The sequence below is a fragment of the Trifolium pratense genome, linkage group LG1 (genome assembly GCF_020283565.1).
Source record: "Trifolium pratense cultivar HEN17-A07 linkage group LG1, ARS_RC_1.1, whole genome shotgun sequence".
Lineage (NCBI taxonomy): Eukaryota > Viridiplantae > Streptophyta > Magnoliopsida > Fabales > Fabaceae > Trifolium > Trifolium pratense.
In genome coordinates this window covers 17841660-17861018 of record NC_060059.1, presented here as the reverse complement: position 1 = coordinate 17861018, position 19359 = coordinate 17841660, and the positions used below count along the sequence as shown (strand labels likewise).

The window sequence follows — 19359 nt, the reverse complement described above, 5'->3', positions numbered from 1 at the left end:
TTAGAAAGTACCACCATACTTTAAGCTTGAAGTAGAACAAAAACACTCAAAAGTGAAATCTTAAAATAACATTTTATTCATAACACCAATACAAAATGAAACAAAGTTACAAATAGCCTTATTCTAGTTGCATTTGTGATCTTACTGTGATCAACAATAATGCAAGACTCATGGCTGCATCAATCCCATAAGGGTACATAAACTGATATTGATCTCACGTACACTCAAAGGAAAGGACTATAGATATTAAAATGCAATAACAAGACATATATAGTTAATTAATACATAACTCACCAATGCTATATATAGCTAATGATCACCATTAGCCTTATCCTCATTAATGTGGCAACACTTATAGGTAATAAACACTTCCATTGTGCGATTACAATCTGGACAAACAATAAAATCAGGAACTTTTCCAGCAGCATTATGAATCTCAAGGTGAGAGCAAATACGAACAGATTTAGCAACAATGTTATGATAATCTTTAAGTGAATCTTGTAATCCCTTCTTGCTCACGCCACCTATCCATTTGCCCGATTCTTTGATTGTCGTCAAAACTGTTTTTCCATGGCCAACAAAAGCCACAACCGACCCTTGGGTCACGATTGCCCACCCATCCTCATTCTTGTAAGAAAGCAATTTCTCAACTTGTTGTGTTATAGTGTTTGTTTCATCATGCATTTTTGTCACAAACAAACTCTCTACCTTGTTCCAAAATTTGCTAACTACATTTTTGTTCTCTTTCGCCAACGAGAACAACTCAATTGTAGTATTTGTCTGCTTAATACTGGTATCACTTGCTAGTTTACCAGCAGCCTCAGTGAACTGTTCGATCCATGTCGCACTTGTACCTCCATAAATGATCACACACTTTTCCTCCTCCTTCATTTTTCAAAGTAAACATACATAAATTGAATGAAAAATATGATAAACTAAAGTTTAATAAAAATATTTGTGGCCATCCAAATACTTACCCATTTAATCTTTATATCAATATCAACCAACAAGGAATCAATCCACATTGATTCTTTTGTTAATATTATTTCTCTGGATTTGGTGAAAGGGAAAGCCTTTACCCCCCAAACTTGAATCATATGGAATGCATTATCATGTAAAATCATTCCTTTTGGGTTCAACACAACAAACAAAGGCTTCTGCATGAAATGTAGTTCCTCCTTAATGTACTTGATGCCTTTTATGGGTGCAAAGTGATGCAACACATACCAAGGCATTTTAGACTTCAAAGAATTAAATTGTTTCCTTTGCTTGTCATTCCATTCCTCCACAATTGGAATCCACATAATCTTGTATTGGTTTTGTTCTCTCTTTAAACGTTCATAAATTGGAATCAACATTGTGATGTCTTCATCGCTGATGTCTAGGGTCGAAATCAACAAGAGCACATCCTTCGTTTTCAACTCGTTAATTTTAACCTGGTAAATTATAAAAACATACAAATTTTATATTTGATTTGTTAACAATTACAGTAAACACACTCTTTACCATTTTACTACTAACCAATGTTTTAGTGGAACCATCATAGATGGCTTCTTGTGGAGCATCTTTGTGAAAAATCAGCACTTTGAACACTTCCATGACTTCAGTCGGGGTTTGAAATAGATTCCTGAGTGTCTTCATATACTCCGCTTCAGCTGAGAATTCAAATAACATGTGCCCGTAGGCACACATTAGCATGACCCTTTCATTTGTTCTGACAATTAATTCAAACAATTTTTTTTGCCGAATCCAATACAAATGATAAATTATAAGAATTAGCCATTGTAATAAAATTTTATGGTAAGCTAATTACCAATAAGTATAGCGCATTCTGCCACGTGGTTCCTCAATTTGCTGATTATGATGTTAATCTTTTGACCAAATTGAGATAAGTTCTGCCTCTTATCCCTAAAGAAAATGAAAATCAGTTCATCAATTTGCTAATTATATATGATGTTAATATTCTTTGCAATAAAACTTACGAATCAGTAGTGAGGCATTCGATCTGAGTAACAATTGCAACAATGGTGATGATAACCCAAAAGACATCTACCGGGAATTGTTCTAAAGGCACTGCATTGATGCCATGAATTGAGCTGAGTCTTTCCAGCTCAATGATGATATCAATCACTTGCAAAGTTGTCTTGATCAGAGTGTTGAGTTCCAAAATTGCATTGTGGTGTTTTTTCAGTGCTTCAAGATTGGTGAGTTGAGGCACTCTCTTCAATATGGCTAATGATTTCGCAATTGGTTCAGTTGATTGATGCTCTGATAGCATCCAGAACTCTCCATATTCAATGGCAAATGCAGAAAGAGTAAGCACTCCTTTTGCAGTCCATGAATACTGTGAAAGCTTTTCCAGGATTGCTAGTGTTGTTTTGAAAGCAATTTCCTCACCTGGAACCTTGCATGACATCTGCATGCCACCATCCATACATACATACACTCAATCTATCAGCTTATTTTCAAAATGTGCATCATTTAATAAAATATATATTATGTGTTCTTTATAACATGTGGGTCATTTTTTAATTAGGATTAAATTTCTAGGAATGAGTATCTCCGAGCTTAGATCAGTTGGCAGGGACATCGCATTATATATATGTAAGGGTCGGTGTTTGAACCCCGAACACCTCACTTATTCACCTTACAAATGAAATTTCTAACCATCAAACTACTTGACAAAAAAAATTGTAGGAGGAAAAGACTTATTTAACCCTTTTATCATATTTAATTTTTGCTTCGAATAGTTCAGATCCACCATTAAACCATTTTTAATCAAATTTAATCCATTTTAGAATAGCTTGTAGTTCTAGTGGTGATTAGCACTAAAGAGAACTATGGTTTTGATTCCCGTAACTATGATCGAAAGAGGCTGTAACAACTTGATGCCAGAACTAACTCCCGAACCAGATTAGGCTGGCTCCTGGACCAGATTTGGTGGTTGTGGAAAAAAAATGTTCGTATCAAGCTACCATATGTTTTCTATTAGAGAATATTATAACCTTTAGTGAAATCTCTCATCAAGCTACAATATTTTTTCCTTTCATCACACACACACACACACACACATACTTAGTTTAAAATGAAATATTAAATAAAGACCTCGGAATTAATTTGCTTCAAAGTACACAACGGTGAAGTGAAGCTAGCAGGGGGATGTGTGTTATATAATTCCTGTTTTACATGACGTCCCTGTAATAATTAAACAAATGTTAACAATATTATTAACTAAATGTTGGCAAAATCACAAAAATCAAAATGCATAGATAAAACAAAAAATTTATATAATGATTATTAAGGTACAAATAATACGACATACTTGCACAACGTTTTCAACAACATGGGTTGAACGCTTAAGGATGTCAGCAGCAATGTTAAAAAGAGATTCAGCATCAAACTTAGTGTGACTATGAACATGTGTTGAATAAATCTCTTCCAAAATGAGTTCATCAGACATGGTTAAAGGGTTATGATCATTATTCTCACTAATGAGAACGTGTTGTTTTGTAAGAAATGTTCTCACTAGACAAGCCATAATATAGAAATACTCTTGTGATATGAGTTATTAATTTATGGTTATGGTTTACAAGAAGATTTTTGGTGATTTGTGTGATAGTTTCATTGCCCTATTTATAGCCTTGAGAGCTAGAATTTTCCAAGCAATTAGTAATTGGTTTTCATTTTTAAATTTTTTTTCTTTTAGGATAAGCTCATGTGAACATGATGTAGAGTTATTATTATTGGCATGTTATTTACCAAGTGTGCTCAGACTAATAACAGTAATAGTATCTTATATTGACTGAGATGTTGAGATGGTTGACGTCTCTCTTAATAAGTATTTTTCTGAGCTAGACATTAAGCTGTGTTGGTTTGCTTTAAATGCTTTGTTTTAGTGTAGCAATCTTTTTACATCAAAATCATTTCAAATAAAATAAAAATAAAAAAAACTATTACTTTCCTTGACCCAAAAAAACTACTCCCTCCAATCTTTAATATAAGAATAAGTTCATTTTTTAGATACAATAGAATATTGATGTATTTATACTATATTATGGGCTAGATACATTAATCTTTCAATGTATATAAAAAGTAAATTTTTTCTTAAATTAAGGGCTAGAGGGAGTATTACTTTTCTGTCATTTATGATTAGAGCCTGTTTGTTTAAGCTTTAAAATTTTTTTATTTTTTTTTTTAAAAATCTAGATATTTTTTCGTAGAGATTTTAAAAAAAAATCTAAAGTTATTTTCTGTTTGATTACAATCACAAAAATCTATTTTTTAAGAAAATATTTTTTTAAAAAATAGATTTTGAATTTCATTTGGAAGAAAAAATAATTTTTTACTAAAATGATTTTTGGAAAAAATCTGAAACAAACACAAGTAAAATAAAAAAAAAAAGTGAATTCTTTAAATAAATAAAAAATTGATTTTTTTGAAAAATGTTTTGAAACGCATAACCCCTAAATTCAGATAAATACTCTGAGGGACGCAAAACCATTCCATTTTCGTCTTCGCATAACCCAAACTCTTCTTCCTTGAATTCGATTCTCTTCTTCCTTGTATTTTTAATAATTATTAAAAATAAAAATGACACTATGCTGACATGTGTCACCATGTTATTGGACATCTCATTAAAATATTGGATTCGCAATTGCCACATCAGCATTCTGTTTGTAAAATATAGCTACTATTATTAAAAACAGTGTAAAATATAAGGACTAAAAATATATTTAACCCTTAAATATATGTTCGCTTTATTTATTTCTATAAGATATCTTTTAAATTTTAAACGCATTAAAAAAAAATTATCTAAGATACTTATATATAATTATGTTACTTTATGTAGTATGTAATAAAAAAATTAATTAGTTTATGTGAGTATAATTCATATGGTAAAGAGATCGTATATTATATATATCTCTCCTCAAAGATAAATTTGTAAAACAATATAAATTATTAATAATCAAAACTAACTAGAGTCCTATATTTAAAAACGGATGTAGTCAGGGACGGATACAAGTAGGGACTATGTGTGGCTAAAGCCACACCAGATTTTTCACAATTTTTTTTTGTTTGTGCTTTTGATGTACATATCTTGTAACCATACTCCCTCAAAACATGGCTTGTGTTTATATTTATCATTTTGCTACTCCAATTTGTTATTTTTTAAAATTAAAAACAATAAATATGTAGCTATTATATGCTTATTTATTTTTAATCCAAAACCTAATGGTATAACTAGTTCTTCGGCGACCGTAGAAGCAACAGAAACTCAACATCCAAGTGAGGGTATTAAACTTGTTGATTATGAATCCTTGGAAATAGACCCAGGAATTAGTGTTTTAATTAGCCGTTTTGCTTGTTTTAGTGGCCTCTATAGTTTAAAGATGTCTTTTTTTTTCTTTTTTTTTTTTTCTGCTATTAGTTTGAACTGGTGTATCAAGAACCTTATGCCTTAATTAATACATTATCTTTTTTATGTCATTGTTTCTTTATTTTTATATTTTTTTTTTGTTATATATTTTTTAAGATTTTAGCCACACCGAATTTTCATGTCTGGATCCGTCCCTGGATGTAGTACAAATGAATTCAAAAGAATTGAGAATTACATAAAATTGATTTTTATCAAACGTTATGTGTTTGATTTTAAAATTATTTTCGGTACTGGACAACTAAGGCCAAGTGACAGGACAAAAATTGAAATTTTTGTACCCCACAGAACTACGAGATAACTTTTTGTTCTCTGCACAAGTTGTCTAAAATATCAAAATAATATATTTTGTCAATCAAATATCCTACGACACAAAATTTATTTAATACCTTAAATTTTTGCCGATTGGACTCATAAATATTAAAATTATTTATTTTATTCAGAAGTTGTATTGTCCATGTGGTATTTGTTGGCTTGATAAGTTAATGGGTATATTATGTCAGAGATCTCACCGGCTAGATTTAAAGTGATCCACAATCAAGGAACACATAAAACTAAACCTTGATAAAACATGCTATCAATATACCCATGTTATCAAGGAACACATAAAACTAAAATATTCATTTGAATTTGAGTAATAAACCTAGATCGACTTTTCAATAAACATGCACATTGTATTATCACAAATTTGAACTTGTTATAAATTCAGGGACTATATATCTCCAATTTAGCAATCTAGTTTTCCAAAAGTGTTTTCAAAAATTACTTTCTGTGTTTTATTTTTAAAACTAAAAAAGAAAACAGGTTTAAGAAATTTTATTTTTCTCTCCTTAAAAACAGTTTTCGAAAACACTTTTATAAAGCACATTTTAAAAACTAAAAAGCAAAATTGTTTCAAATAAGCCCATAGTCTTAGGGTTTTGATTTTCAAAATCTCATATACATTTTCTAAGCGAACATAAATGACCGGAGTAAAAGTTAAGGAAACAAAATTGGATGCTTCTCAATATTTCTTAAGAGCATCTCTATGAGAAAAGATATGTTGAAAAATAAAATTATATTTTTTATTACTTAAAAAAAATTAAACATAATTAACTAATATTTTTAATAATATAGCTATTCTCTCCATTTCAAAACTTGAGTTTTTTAATTTTTGATTTTGTTTCAAAATAATGGGTGTTGTAAAATTTAAAACATAATTTTCATTGCGATGTAATTATATTTTTATATAAATAAAATTATTTATTTATACAAGTTTTTTTTTTGTTGACAAATATACATGATTAACTAGAGAATTTACTCTTCATTTATTTTTGTTGAAGAAACCAAATAAAAGATATATATTAACGCAAAGTCAAGCAAAAAGTATGCCTAACAAAAGCAAAGATAAAAGAGTTTAAAAAGAACAACACAAAATTACCTCCTCTCTGTTATCCAATTCTACACCCGATGTTAGGCAACTACATATTCAAATAAAAAATAAAACCTTTAAATAGCAACTGCCAACAAACAAGGTGAGTTAGCAAATGGTAAACTACCCTAAATGAATGCCTTGTATCGGAACTTCCAACGATCTTGAGCATCTGCAAGAAAATTTTCTCCAACATAACACAACATTCTAAATACAACTCCTCCTCCCACAAAAAAAAGCACCGACGCCATCTCCACCCGTGCCCTACCCCTCATGTACAATTCCGCCACTATAACTTTTTGACGAAAACTAAATCAATTAGTCTACTAAATTTGACATTAACAAGAAATTACTCACCTAATCACTTATCTTTCCAAAAAGACATTTGTTCACCAATACCCATCATCCTACTAAATATCTATGTTGCCTAGGTACGAGTACGGTACCGGTATTCGGTACTGGTACTGGTGCGGTACGATATTTTTAGAAAATTTAAGGTACGGGTACGTTAATATAAAATATTAGAAAAATTATTTTTAAGTTAATTATTATTATCATGCTTTGAAGATTTAATTTTTTTGGTCCACCGTCTCAACTATTTTCATAAAAAATGAGAGATAATTGAAATATAATAAAAAATTTAATATTTTAAGAGATTTTTCAACAACCAATATATTTTTTCCGTATTCATCATCATAAATCAACCAAATAAAAATGGGTACGGAATCGGTGCGTACCATACAAGTACCATGAAGTATCTGGTACTGGTACGTACCCAATACGGGTACTTCACCATTTTAAGAGTACTCATGCTACATAATGTTATTTTCAAACCGTGGGTCGCCAAACACTCAATCTAACTTATTCTCTAACATCAAACACATCCTTCCACCAATTAGATGTCCTCCTCCACCCTACTTCACGCGCCCATGCTCCACGTCATATTTAGTAATCAACACCTTGAACTACAACCCTTCTTGATCAAAATCAACAACCTCCAATCCAACTACACTTTCCTAAAAGCGGTAAATTAAATTCTCTAACCCTACTCCAACCCTCCAATGTCCTATCGAGAAAAACTTTAACTCATTTCACCAAATTTATCTTCCTAACATCCTAAGATCAATAAAATTTTGTTTAGGTTGGTCACACAAAAAAAAGTGACATTGAAACTTATTAATCATTTGAATTCAATATTTTATAAATAATGCAGTGACACGCATTAATTGATCTTGTCCATTAATTTTACATTGGACAGTTATAATACATACTACCTCTGTCGCTAATTATAAGATCTTGTTTGATCATTGCACGTACGTCAATGCACAATTTTGATTACTAATATCTTTAATTGTCTATTAGTAAAAATTATGAAAAATTTAATATTTTATAAATACTCATCAAAACAAATTGAGCAAGATCTTATATGCTAATATTTACATTTATATATTATTAGAAAAATACGGTCAAAACAAGGTAAATCAAAAACAAGGTCTTATAATTAGGGACGGAGGTATAATGATCTTAATGATTCATTTAAATCGAATGGTTGATAATTTAATTGCATTTTGCGTTAAATTACAACAACCATCTGCGAAACAGTTATAATACATATAATGATCTTAATTACAACAACCATATAATTAAATTATCAACCATCTGTTTCGCAATTTTACACCTCAAGTACTGTGACGCAATCATAAGATTTTCTTGTGACGTAGCTCTCTCTACTTCATAGATAAATAAATAATTGCTCTCTGCCTCTCTCCCTCTCTTTTCTACTACAAATACAATGAATATTGGGTTCAATATGTATTTTTTTTTAGTTTTTTTTTTTTATAATCAAAATTTTATTATAAGGAAGTATAAGGGGTACTCAAACCCTTACAATAAAGAGCACTAAACTAAGTGCTCAGAATACAAGACATAGGATTTAAACACCAAAAAGGAAAAGGAGTACAAGTCCTACGCCCATATCGACTAGTGAACCACAACCAAGAATGAAGTTTGATTGTCTCCAATAACGACGAAACATCCGGAATATTGCCCTTAAAAATTACTTTATTGCGAAGATTCCAAATATTCCAAGTGGTTGCCAACCATACCAAGTACCGGACATGACCTTTGTCTTTCATTTTGAACAAATCACCAAATAAAAGAAAACGATTTCTACCTTCGACTCCGGTTTGTAACGATATCTCTAACTAAGATAAAACTTTGTTTCATACTCCGTTACTAAAAGGCCAAGAAAGTATTTTTTTTTTTAAGTTTAGAATGAGCTGGGAAAATCACTCATTTTTAATCCAACTATAATCCTGCAAACAATATTAATTTATACTGAAACACTAGTTGCTTGCGCAGAGTGGCGGAGCCATCCAGGACCAGGGGTGCAAATTTTTTGACTTTATTAATAAATATTTAAAAATTCTATATAACCAGCTAAATTTATAATATTTTTTTTGGTACATAAATTTATAATATTTCTTTTTTTTTGGCACATAAATTTATAATATTTCTATTCAGTTATATAACTGATTTTTTAGACAATTGAATAAAATTTTGTAACTTTTACATTTTTAGATAGATTACAAACTACATTAATGTATACCACTTGAAATTCAGGAAAGTAATATTATCAATAATAGAGAGATAATCCTTCCAAACATAATTATAAACAAAATTCACTTTTTAGATTCATTGAAAAAGTAATGTATCTGATCTATATTATTGACTAGATACATTTCTTTTTCACTAATTTAAAAAGTGATTTTTGCTTATAATTGTGTCCGGAGGGAGTAATAATCCTAGCTATAATCTCTACTCTTGAAACATAGAAAAAAAAAAGAAGAGAAGAATGACAACATAATAAAAAAAAAATAAGAGAGTAGAGAAATGCAAAACAAATTATAAGGTATATAGTGATGTATTGCATTTGCAACCATGAGACAATAATATTTAAATGGTCGAGGGGAATACTCTATCCGTTTCAAAATATAAGCAAAAATGAGTTAAAGAAACTTGATGTATGACATTTATGGGAGAAGGAGAAAAAATAGCTCAAAAGTGTATAATATTGATGAAGAAAAAATATTACAAATGAGAAAAGTGAGAATAAAAGATTATATCAAAGTCTATATATAACCATAAACAAACTACTAACTAATTCTCCTAAATACTAACTATATCTTTAACACCTCGATTAAGATTTTTCTATATACAAAATCGAGTTTGAGACCCCTTGTCACATGTTTAAGGTGAGTTAACTTCCTTAATAACCAAGATTAATTGATACATAGTACAAATCGAACACATATACTGAAGGTGTGAAAACACAAGAAGGGGGGGTTGAATTGTGTTTTGGTAAGTTAAAACTTTTTCAACTTCGAACATAAGTACTTAGCGGCGGATAAATAAATCAAGCACACAAAGGAGAGAGAGAGAGAGAGAGAGAGAGAGAACAGCAGATTTATACTGGTTCCTCTCACAAAACGAGAGTAGTCCAGTCCCCTTGCACTTCCAAGGGATTTCACTATAATCACACAAGATTACAAATGCTCAAGCACTTAGCAAGAGACTTCTACACAATGCTCAAGCACACAACAAGAGACTTCTCAAACTTAAGAAAGTAAATAAAGTTTGTTGAGTGTAATACAATACTCTTAAAGAACCTTAAAGATTAAATACAATGAGTACACAAAGACATCAAGGTATTTTGAGTAAGAATGGAATTCTCGGTTTAGAGGATGTGAGTTTGTATTCTTAGATTGTAAGATGATAGCTTGTTCGTGCGTGTGTTATTGATATGCAATCCACTTCATCTAGTATTTATATTACTGAGAAAAGTAATCGTTGCATATGACCGTTGATGAAGATAAGCTTGTCTTCTTGCATATGTCTTGATGCAGTTTGGATGTTATCCAAAACAGAGTAAGAGTTTCAGTAACTTTGACCTGGTGCAGAGAAGACTTTCCTTATTCAGCTAAGAGACCAGACAAGTCACGTTCTCTCCTAGAGACTAGGAAAAATGTAAGATGCTGCTCTGATCTTCTTGAGAGGTCGTTTTCTTCATTGGTAAAAGAGTTGACCTTCAATGACGAATCTTCACAGAAACCAGGATCACATCAGAGTTTGGCTAGCTTCTGAGATACCAAGTCCTGAGGTTCTCAACCTCTGATGGACGTAACTTCTGATGTCTATATCCTCTGAGTCATTATGGACAACTATTTTTGTTCTGTTGTGTCCCTTATTTTTTAGCAAATCAAACGCACCTTATAGATCACACAATCCGGACAGGATTTGTCTTCAGATTGACTGGTTCATACGGTACAAAATATCTAAATCAGACTGGATGATGAAAACAAAAGAATAAGATCAAAACAACAGAAAATCCCACCATTTTTTAGCTAATAAAAGAACACTATAAATTAGATTTTTCAAGAATTAGAATAGTGCTGAGTTGAAATGGGTAAAGCTACAAGAAGGCATTTTTGAATTAAACTAATTTCATGATTAATTTTTTTACAAATAAGGAAATGTATCATGTATTAGGTCCCAGATCGTCAAACATCTCCAACGAAGCTCAGTGATTGTTTTTTGCCAGAAAAACAAATGTAGCAGATTTCAGATCCCATATATATAGGAACAAAACAGAAGCTTCAAATCCTCGCTCAACAGACAGAGGTTCGATTGCAGGTTCAAAAATGAAAATGAATTTAAAAACACAACAAAATATGAGGGTTGAGTTGGATTGTATTTTTATTAATCCTTGCTCAATAAACAATCAGACATAATGTTATGGTATATTTTTATATTAGTTTATTTTAATTAAAATTAAAATTTTGAATAATATTTCTCAATGCCACAGTACACGACTAAACTCTAAGTACATAAAAATTTACTTTTTATTTTTCTTAGGATGGATAGTTTTTTTCCCTGCTATATTATATACAAGACAAAGAAATATTAAAACAGTGTTCTTGAAAAATTCGGATGAAATCTTTCGCGACATATGTCATAGCTGTTTTAGTAATAGTGACACACTAAATATATACAATAATTACCATGTCAACTTTTCTTAATGAAAACAATAACTACTCCCTCCATTTTTTTACAAGCACCTTTGTACTTATAAAAAAGGATGGAGGGAGTAATTATTGTTTTCTAATGGATTTTTCTATTTTCTGAATGGATTCCCTTAATTCTTTCTGATCATTTAACTTTGAAGGAGAAAGAACAATGTTATTCCAAACAGAACCTGGTCTCATAGTAGGGTTGTATTCATTATAAAGTTCGTAGATGGAATCTGCATCAGTATTTACACTGCTTATCATTTTCAAGCATTTGAGAACTTCAGCTTCCAATTGTAGATTGTGAGAATCATTCTTCCACTCTATTTTCTGTATTATGTAGTACAATTAAGTTACCCTTTTTGCCATGTTAATAATGTGTAAAATCAACCATAACCATTTCATCAAAATAGTATGCAACATTGTTTGTTACCTTTGGTGGACCACGAATATCATTTGTGCAATATAGCTTAGCACTGTCAACAAGTTTACAATAACTTGGAAATGCATTAGCAAATCTTTTGTGAGATTCCAATTGTGATTTCACCCTCACTGCCCTTTTTGTCATGATAGCTCTCCTGTCCAAATTTCAATGAAAAATGTTAACTATCATATATATCTAAAAAAATGCATTTACAGTTTAGCAATTAGCTGAATTCACAAGCAATTAATTAATTACCTAATGCCTCTAACAACAGCAAGACCACCATCACAAACCACACCAACTAGCACAATTCTGTAAGGCTTTCGGGTATGTAGTTCCCTTTTACAATTTGTCTCCGATTGGTGTTCTTCTGCCTCATTCACTTGCTCCCAGTAATTTTCAGTAATTGTCCCGTCCTCGGCTACTTTATACCCTACCCCCATTCTGTACTTACATTTGTGAATATTTCTTGCCATGGCAATTGTTTGCTCTACAAAAGGTTCCCATGATAAGGTACCATCCATGATCACATCTCGCCCCTTATTTAAAGCCGTCACTAGCAGAGATGATGCAGCATCGGTGGAAGACTGATGCACCTATTAGATTTTGTTGACAAGCTAATTAGGGAATATAGTGAAAATAATAACATGAAAGCTTCACACAGACTAAAAGCATACCAGTTCAGCACTTTGGAGCATTTCATCATGGTTACCCCTAGAGTTAAGAGCTTTATATATGACATCACTCTCCTTAAAAGCATCTGCTTCAACGACCACCACATTTGAAGCAGCTTCTGGCGGAAATGATCTGCCAAAATCATTTAATCAGGGACGAAGCAAAGGAAAAAAGGTAAAGGGCACACAAACTATACACATAATAAGTACAATGTTCATAGTTTTTGTCGTTGAGGGGCAACACTTGCATTACTGTACATTGTATAGAATATTATGCTATCACGGATCTTCAGGGCATTTGTAAAGAAGTTGAAGAAGGTAAGTTTATATGAGAAAATATTAGTTAATTACATTATGATTGTCATGAATATCGAGGCCTAACTCATCCTTACAAAACCGGCTTGTAAGGTGAGGATTGCCTCCTCTTTATAAACTCTTATCAAGAATCCTATCTATCCGATGTGGGACTAAATCCCACCGAGTGTTGGCCGCTAACAATGATAACGTTAACTTGTATTTTCAAGACAAATTTTCTTTTTATTGATTCCTTAACTAATGACCTTAGAATACTTGTTGCAGGGCCTATTAGTGTATTGGTAGAACTACATAGAATTAAGAATTTAATGGCAAGTGGCATTATCTTGCAGAAACAGTGAAACCAAATATCCATCCATATACACATATGGTTCATATCATTTGCAACTATTGGAATTGAAAAATGATTATTGAAGCAGTAGAGTTAAGACGATAGTTACTCATTCAGAACGTCTTTAAGAACAGTGCTTTTTCCAGATCCCATGCCCCCACCCATAAGCAGCAGAACTGGACTCCTCTCACTGTCGACAATAGGGTCCGTAAGGTCGCAACTTTGAGGGTCACCCTTTATTGCTTTAATTGCTTTAATCTCTTCAACCAATGTAGAGAACACTCTTGCCACCTTTAGCTTCTTGGTTACTCTCCCAAACCTATATTCTCTATAAAAATAGCAACATATTTAATTACACTAACTTATTTGGACTTAATCATTAATAGTACAATTTACATAACAGCAGCAGCAGCAAGAACAACAATAATAATATGCCAATTACTTAAAGAGTCACCTAAGAATTCAAATTATTTCCTTTAAAAGGGAGGAACATATACTTATATTTGGGTTTGATAAAACAAAAACATAAAAATTTAACATAATGGTTTGTGATCGATTCACTGTGTTACCAATAACTTAAGTATAGTGCATCAAAATTAATCTCAATGTAATAAAATTTTATGGTAAGCTAATTACCAATAAGTATATTGCACTGTGTCACATGGTTCCTCAATTTGCTGATTATGATGTTAATCTTTTCACCAAATTGAGACAAGTTCTGCCTCTTATCCCTGAAAATAAACATCAATTCCTCAATTTGCTGATTATATATGATTTTTTTTTTAATAAGCTAAATTAGCTCACCCAAATTGGTACTAGAGAGAATCGAACCTGAGACCTTAAAGAGGAGCACACTTTCAGGTCCCAAGTCAATAGCACCAGACCAACCCAAGTGGGTTGATTATATATGATGTTAATACTTAATACTCTTTGCACTTATCAATGTACCTAACTTAATTCAAAATAATACAGTAAAACTTACGAATCGGTAGTGAGACATTCGATCTGAGTAACAATTGCCACAATGGTGATGATAACCCAAAAGACATAAACCGGGAATTGTTCCTAACAAGAAAGTAAACTGATACCAAAGTTACAAGTGAAAACTCCATTGATGGAGCTTGAAGCACAAAAGAAAGAAACTAAACAGTGAAGAAGAAGATTAAGTTTTCTTTATTGAAATTGAATTGAGTACAATTACAAGTATGTGTAGAGTTTATATAGTTGAGTCAGTTACAAACTAATAACCAACTTGGCTAACAAACTCTAACAACCTAACTAACTTGAATTTCAAGCTAACTAACTAACTAACTGTATTAAGCTAATTAGTTCATACTTATTCAGTCTTCATTTTGTCACACCCCCTCAAGCTGAGGCCTGAAGATGTTAATAAGGCCAAGCTTGGAAAACAATCTATGAAAATTAGCTGGATGCAAGGCTTTTGTCAAGATGTCTGCAAGTTGGTTGTAACCAGATATAGGCAAGAGCTTCATGAGGCCCTCTTGAAGCCGTTCTCTGACTATGTGGCAGTCTATATCTAGATGCTTTGTTCTTTCATGGAAGACAGGGTTAGTGGCAATGTGCAAAGCACTTTGACTGTCACAATACAATGCTGGTAGCTTGTCTGTGTGAACTTGCAAATCTCTCAGCAGATAGCTCAACCATTGCAATTCACGTGTAGCTGAAGCTAAAGCACGGTACTCTGCCTCAGAGGAGGACTTAGATACAGTCAGCTGCTTTTTAGATTTCCAACAGATTAAGGATTGTCCAATGAAAAAACAGTAACCTGTGATGGATCTTCTACTATCTGGACAGCCTCCCCAATCAGCATCACTGAATCCCATTAACTGTAATGAAGAATTTCTGGGAAAAAAGAGACCTGTGCCAGGGTTGCCTTTGAGGTATCTCAATACCTTCTGAGCTGCTTTGAAATGTGCTGAAGTAGGTGCATCAAGAAATTGACTAAGTTGTTGCACAGGAAAAGCTATATCAGGCCTTGTAGAGGTTAGATACAGCAGTTTTCCAACTAGAGCTCTATATTCAGTGATATTTGGGTGAGGTTCACTGTCATCATGATGAACTCTATTGCTGGGATCCATGGGAACACTGGATGGCTTGCAGCCCAAGGTACCTGTCTCAGTGAGAAGGTCTAGGCAATACTTTCTCTGACAAAGTGTAATGCCTTGTTGTGAATGGGCTACTTCCAAGCCAAGAAAGAATTTTAATGTGCCAATGTCCTTTATACCAAATGCTTTATGCAGGCAAGACTTAGTGGCTTCAATTTCTGCTAAGCTATTGCCAGTCAGCACAATGTCATCTACATATACAATGATAGTAGTAAAACTGTCCTTAGTAGATTTAGTGAATAAGGTGGGGTCAGAAAGCATCTGTGTATAACCAATGGTAGTGAGAAATTGTGACAATTTTTCGTACCACTTTCTGCTTGCTTGTTTCAGGCCATACAAAGACTTAGTTAACTTGCAGACTTGATTGGTTGAAGTGCCCTGCAGACCCTGAGGAAGCTTCATATACACATCCTCATCTAAGTCTCCATGAAGAAAGGCGTTGTCCACATCAAGTTGATGTATGTGCCAATTTTGAATGGCTGCCACAGTCAATACAGTTCTTATAGTAGTCATCTTTGCAACTGGTGAAAAAGTTTGAAAGTAGTCCACACCTTCAATTTGATTATAACCTTTTGCAACCAGTCGTGCCTTATATCTATCTATAGAACCATCAGCCTTTCTTTTGATCTTATACACCCATTTATTTCCAATAGGCTTCACACCTGCTGGTAAATCAACTATAATCCAAGTGTTATTGTTGGCTAGTGCAGTGAGCTCATGTTGCATAGCCTTGATCCAACAATTATGCTTTGAAGCTTCTGCATAACTATCAGGTTCCTTATCAGTGAGGAGAGAGAGACAGTAAGTGGAGTATGAAGGAGATAGATTATCATGACTAATGAAGTGAGAGATAGGATAGGGAGTTGTATGAGTGATAGAGTTGCAGTGATAATCTAGAAGATGTGAAGGTGGTTTTGAAGTTCTGGTTGACTTTCTAAGTGGAATTGTGGGTGGAGACTCTGGTGGAGGTATGGAAATAGGTGAAGTAGAGTCATTTTGCTGATCATTATCAATGGGAGAAGTGGGAGATGAAGTATGATCAACTGGTGAACTAGAATTTTGAGTGACAGGATAAGGAATAGGGTCAATATGTGGGACGTTTTGGTGTATTGAAGGGCTATTTGTGGTGTCTTGGTCATTTGTAGTTATATTAGGTGCAATGTGTGATGAATGGATGTTAGTAGGAGGCACCAAGTACTCCCAGGAAGGTTTGGATGGATTGACAGGATAAGGAAATATAGTTTCTTCAAAAACTACATTTCTGGATACTAAAATTTCATGATTGTACGTAGATCTAGAGCTACATATCCCTTCATACCAGGTTTAACACCAAGATAAACACATTTTCTAGCTCTATGATCAAGCTTTGATCTGTGATGGTCTTGATTGGACACGTAGCATAGAGAACCAAAGACTTTCAACTGTGACAAGTCTGGTAACTTGTTATGTAAGGCAGTGAAAGGTATCTCACCTTGAATAGCATTAGAAGGAACTCTATTCATAATAAAAACTGAGTGAAGTACTGCATAACCCCAATATCTTGGTGGAAGGTGAGATTGTATCATCAAGGCTCTGGCTATATTCAATATACATTGGTGTTTCCTCTCTACTCTCCCATTTTGTTGAGGTGTGTTGACACAACTTGTCTGATGAATTATTCCCTTACTGACATAATATTTTGACAAGCATAGAAATTCAGGGCCATTGTCACTTCTCAAGTATTTCACTTTATGACCAAAATGTTCTTCAGAAAACTGAATAAATTCTTGAATTTTGGAAGCTGTTTCAAACTTGCCTTTTAACAATATAATCTATGTAAATCTGGTGTGATCATCAACAATGGTTAAGAAGTATCTATGTCCATGTGGTGTGGGAGTTGCAAAGGGACCCCAAATATCCATGTGAAGCAACTCTAAGCAACTAGAAGCCCTACTGTTACTTAGATCATAAGGTAGTTTTCTTTGTTTAGCTAGGTGGCATATGTCACAGCAAAATTCATCTTTATTGATATCAATATTGGGATACAATTTGTGTAAAATTTCTAATCTTTTCTGAGAAGTATGGCCAAATCTAAAATGCCATAAGGCAGTTTTCGGAATACCTAAAGCATTACAATGCTTACCTGTTGGAAGTGAACTCTGAGATTGTGTACCTTCAAGGTAGTATAAGCCATTGATTAATCTACCCGAACCAATCATCTTCTGCATTGAATTTTGTATGAAGCATAAAGTATCAGTGAAGGCAAAAACACAATCCAAATCACTTGTCACTCTTGAAACAGATATGAGATTGAAGCTAAAATGTGGCATGTAAAGAACATTTTTCAATGTAAGCTGAGAAGTGATGTTGATATCTCCTATTATATTGGTACTAACAATGCTCCCATTAGGCAATTTGACAGGAATAGGTGGAACTTCCTTATATGCAGTGAATAAACTCAAGGAAGCACATACATGATCTGTAGCTCCACTATCTAAGATCCACATGTCTAAAAAATTGGGATTAGTACCTTGTTTATCACTGTAGGAAGAAGCAACACATCTAGTGACATTATGCACTTGAGAGGGTCCTTCACCTGCAGGCTTGGTACTTGACTTCAGCAGAGACATCAAGGCTTGATATTCTTCAGTGCTAAAGGTGGCCATACGATTGTCAGCCTGATCCTTGGGCTCAGAATCAGCACTATCAACACAATTTGCACTGGCCTGACCTTGTCCCTTGCTACCAACAACAGTACCATCTCGAAACCTATAACCAGGTGGGAAACCATGCTTCCTAAAACAGTTATCAACAACATGATTATTCTTATGGCAATAAGTGCATTTCTTATCAGATTTTGGAGGAATAAAGCCTTTTCCATAAGCTTGTCTAGTGAAATTGATTGCAGCAGATGATTGCTCAGTTGGATCATCAACAACATCCAACTTATTAAGTCCCTCATGTTGAATGATCATTCCAAATACTGAATTTAACTGAGGAAAGGGTTCCATCATCAAAATATGAGATCTAGCCATAGCATAGTTATCATTCAGTCCAGTAAGAAACAGAAGAATCAAATCCTCTTCCCTAAACTTCTTAGCGTTTTGCATAGCTTCACAAACACAAGGAAAAGTACAAGTACAGTTGGGAATAGGACGATAAAGCTCTAATTCTTGCCATAAACTTTTCAATTTTGTGAAAAATTCTGTAACAGAGGAAGAATCTTGACGAAGAGCATACAATTCACGTTGTAAAGTAGAAACACGTACCCTATCAGCACGAGAAAAACGAGCCTTGAGATCATTCCACGCTTGTGATGCAGAATCAGTATACACAAGACTTTGAGAAATAGCAGGAATCACTGAATTCATCAACCAAGACAACACTAAATTGTTACAACGAATCCATGGCTCATATGAAGGATCAAAACGATCTGGCATAGGACAAGATCCATCCAAGAAACGAAGCTTATTCTTCATTATCACAGCCTTCATCATGGATCTTGACCACGCATGATAATTCTTGCCATCAAGTGGAGGAGTAACAAGTGCTGCAGTTGCACTTTCATTGGGATGAACATAGTAAGGATTCTGTGAAGG

General features: G+C 33.1%; 1 protein-coding gene across 1 annotated transcript; it reads right to left on the bottom strand.

Moving 5' to 3' along the window:
• Positions 1-30: 30 nt before the first annotated feature.
• Positions 31-3670, bottom strand: LOC123902424 (protein SIEVE ELEMENT OCCLUSION B-like). The gene is made up of 7 exons (XM_045952157.1): positions 3323-3670; positions 3106-3195; positions 1983-2416; positions 1814-1908; positions 1522-1655; positions 978-1436; positions 31-885 (listed from the first exon to the last, which is right to left on the bottom strand). Exons 1-7 carry the CDS (start codon positions 3536-3538, stop codon positions 310-312), a joined length of 2004 nt encoding a protein of 667 aa, XP_045808113.1. The 5' UTR covers positions 3539-3670; the 3' UTR covers positions 31-309.
• Between the last annotated feature and the right edge of the window lie 15689 nt (positions 3671-19359).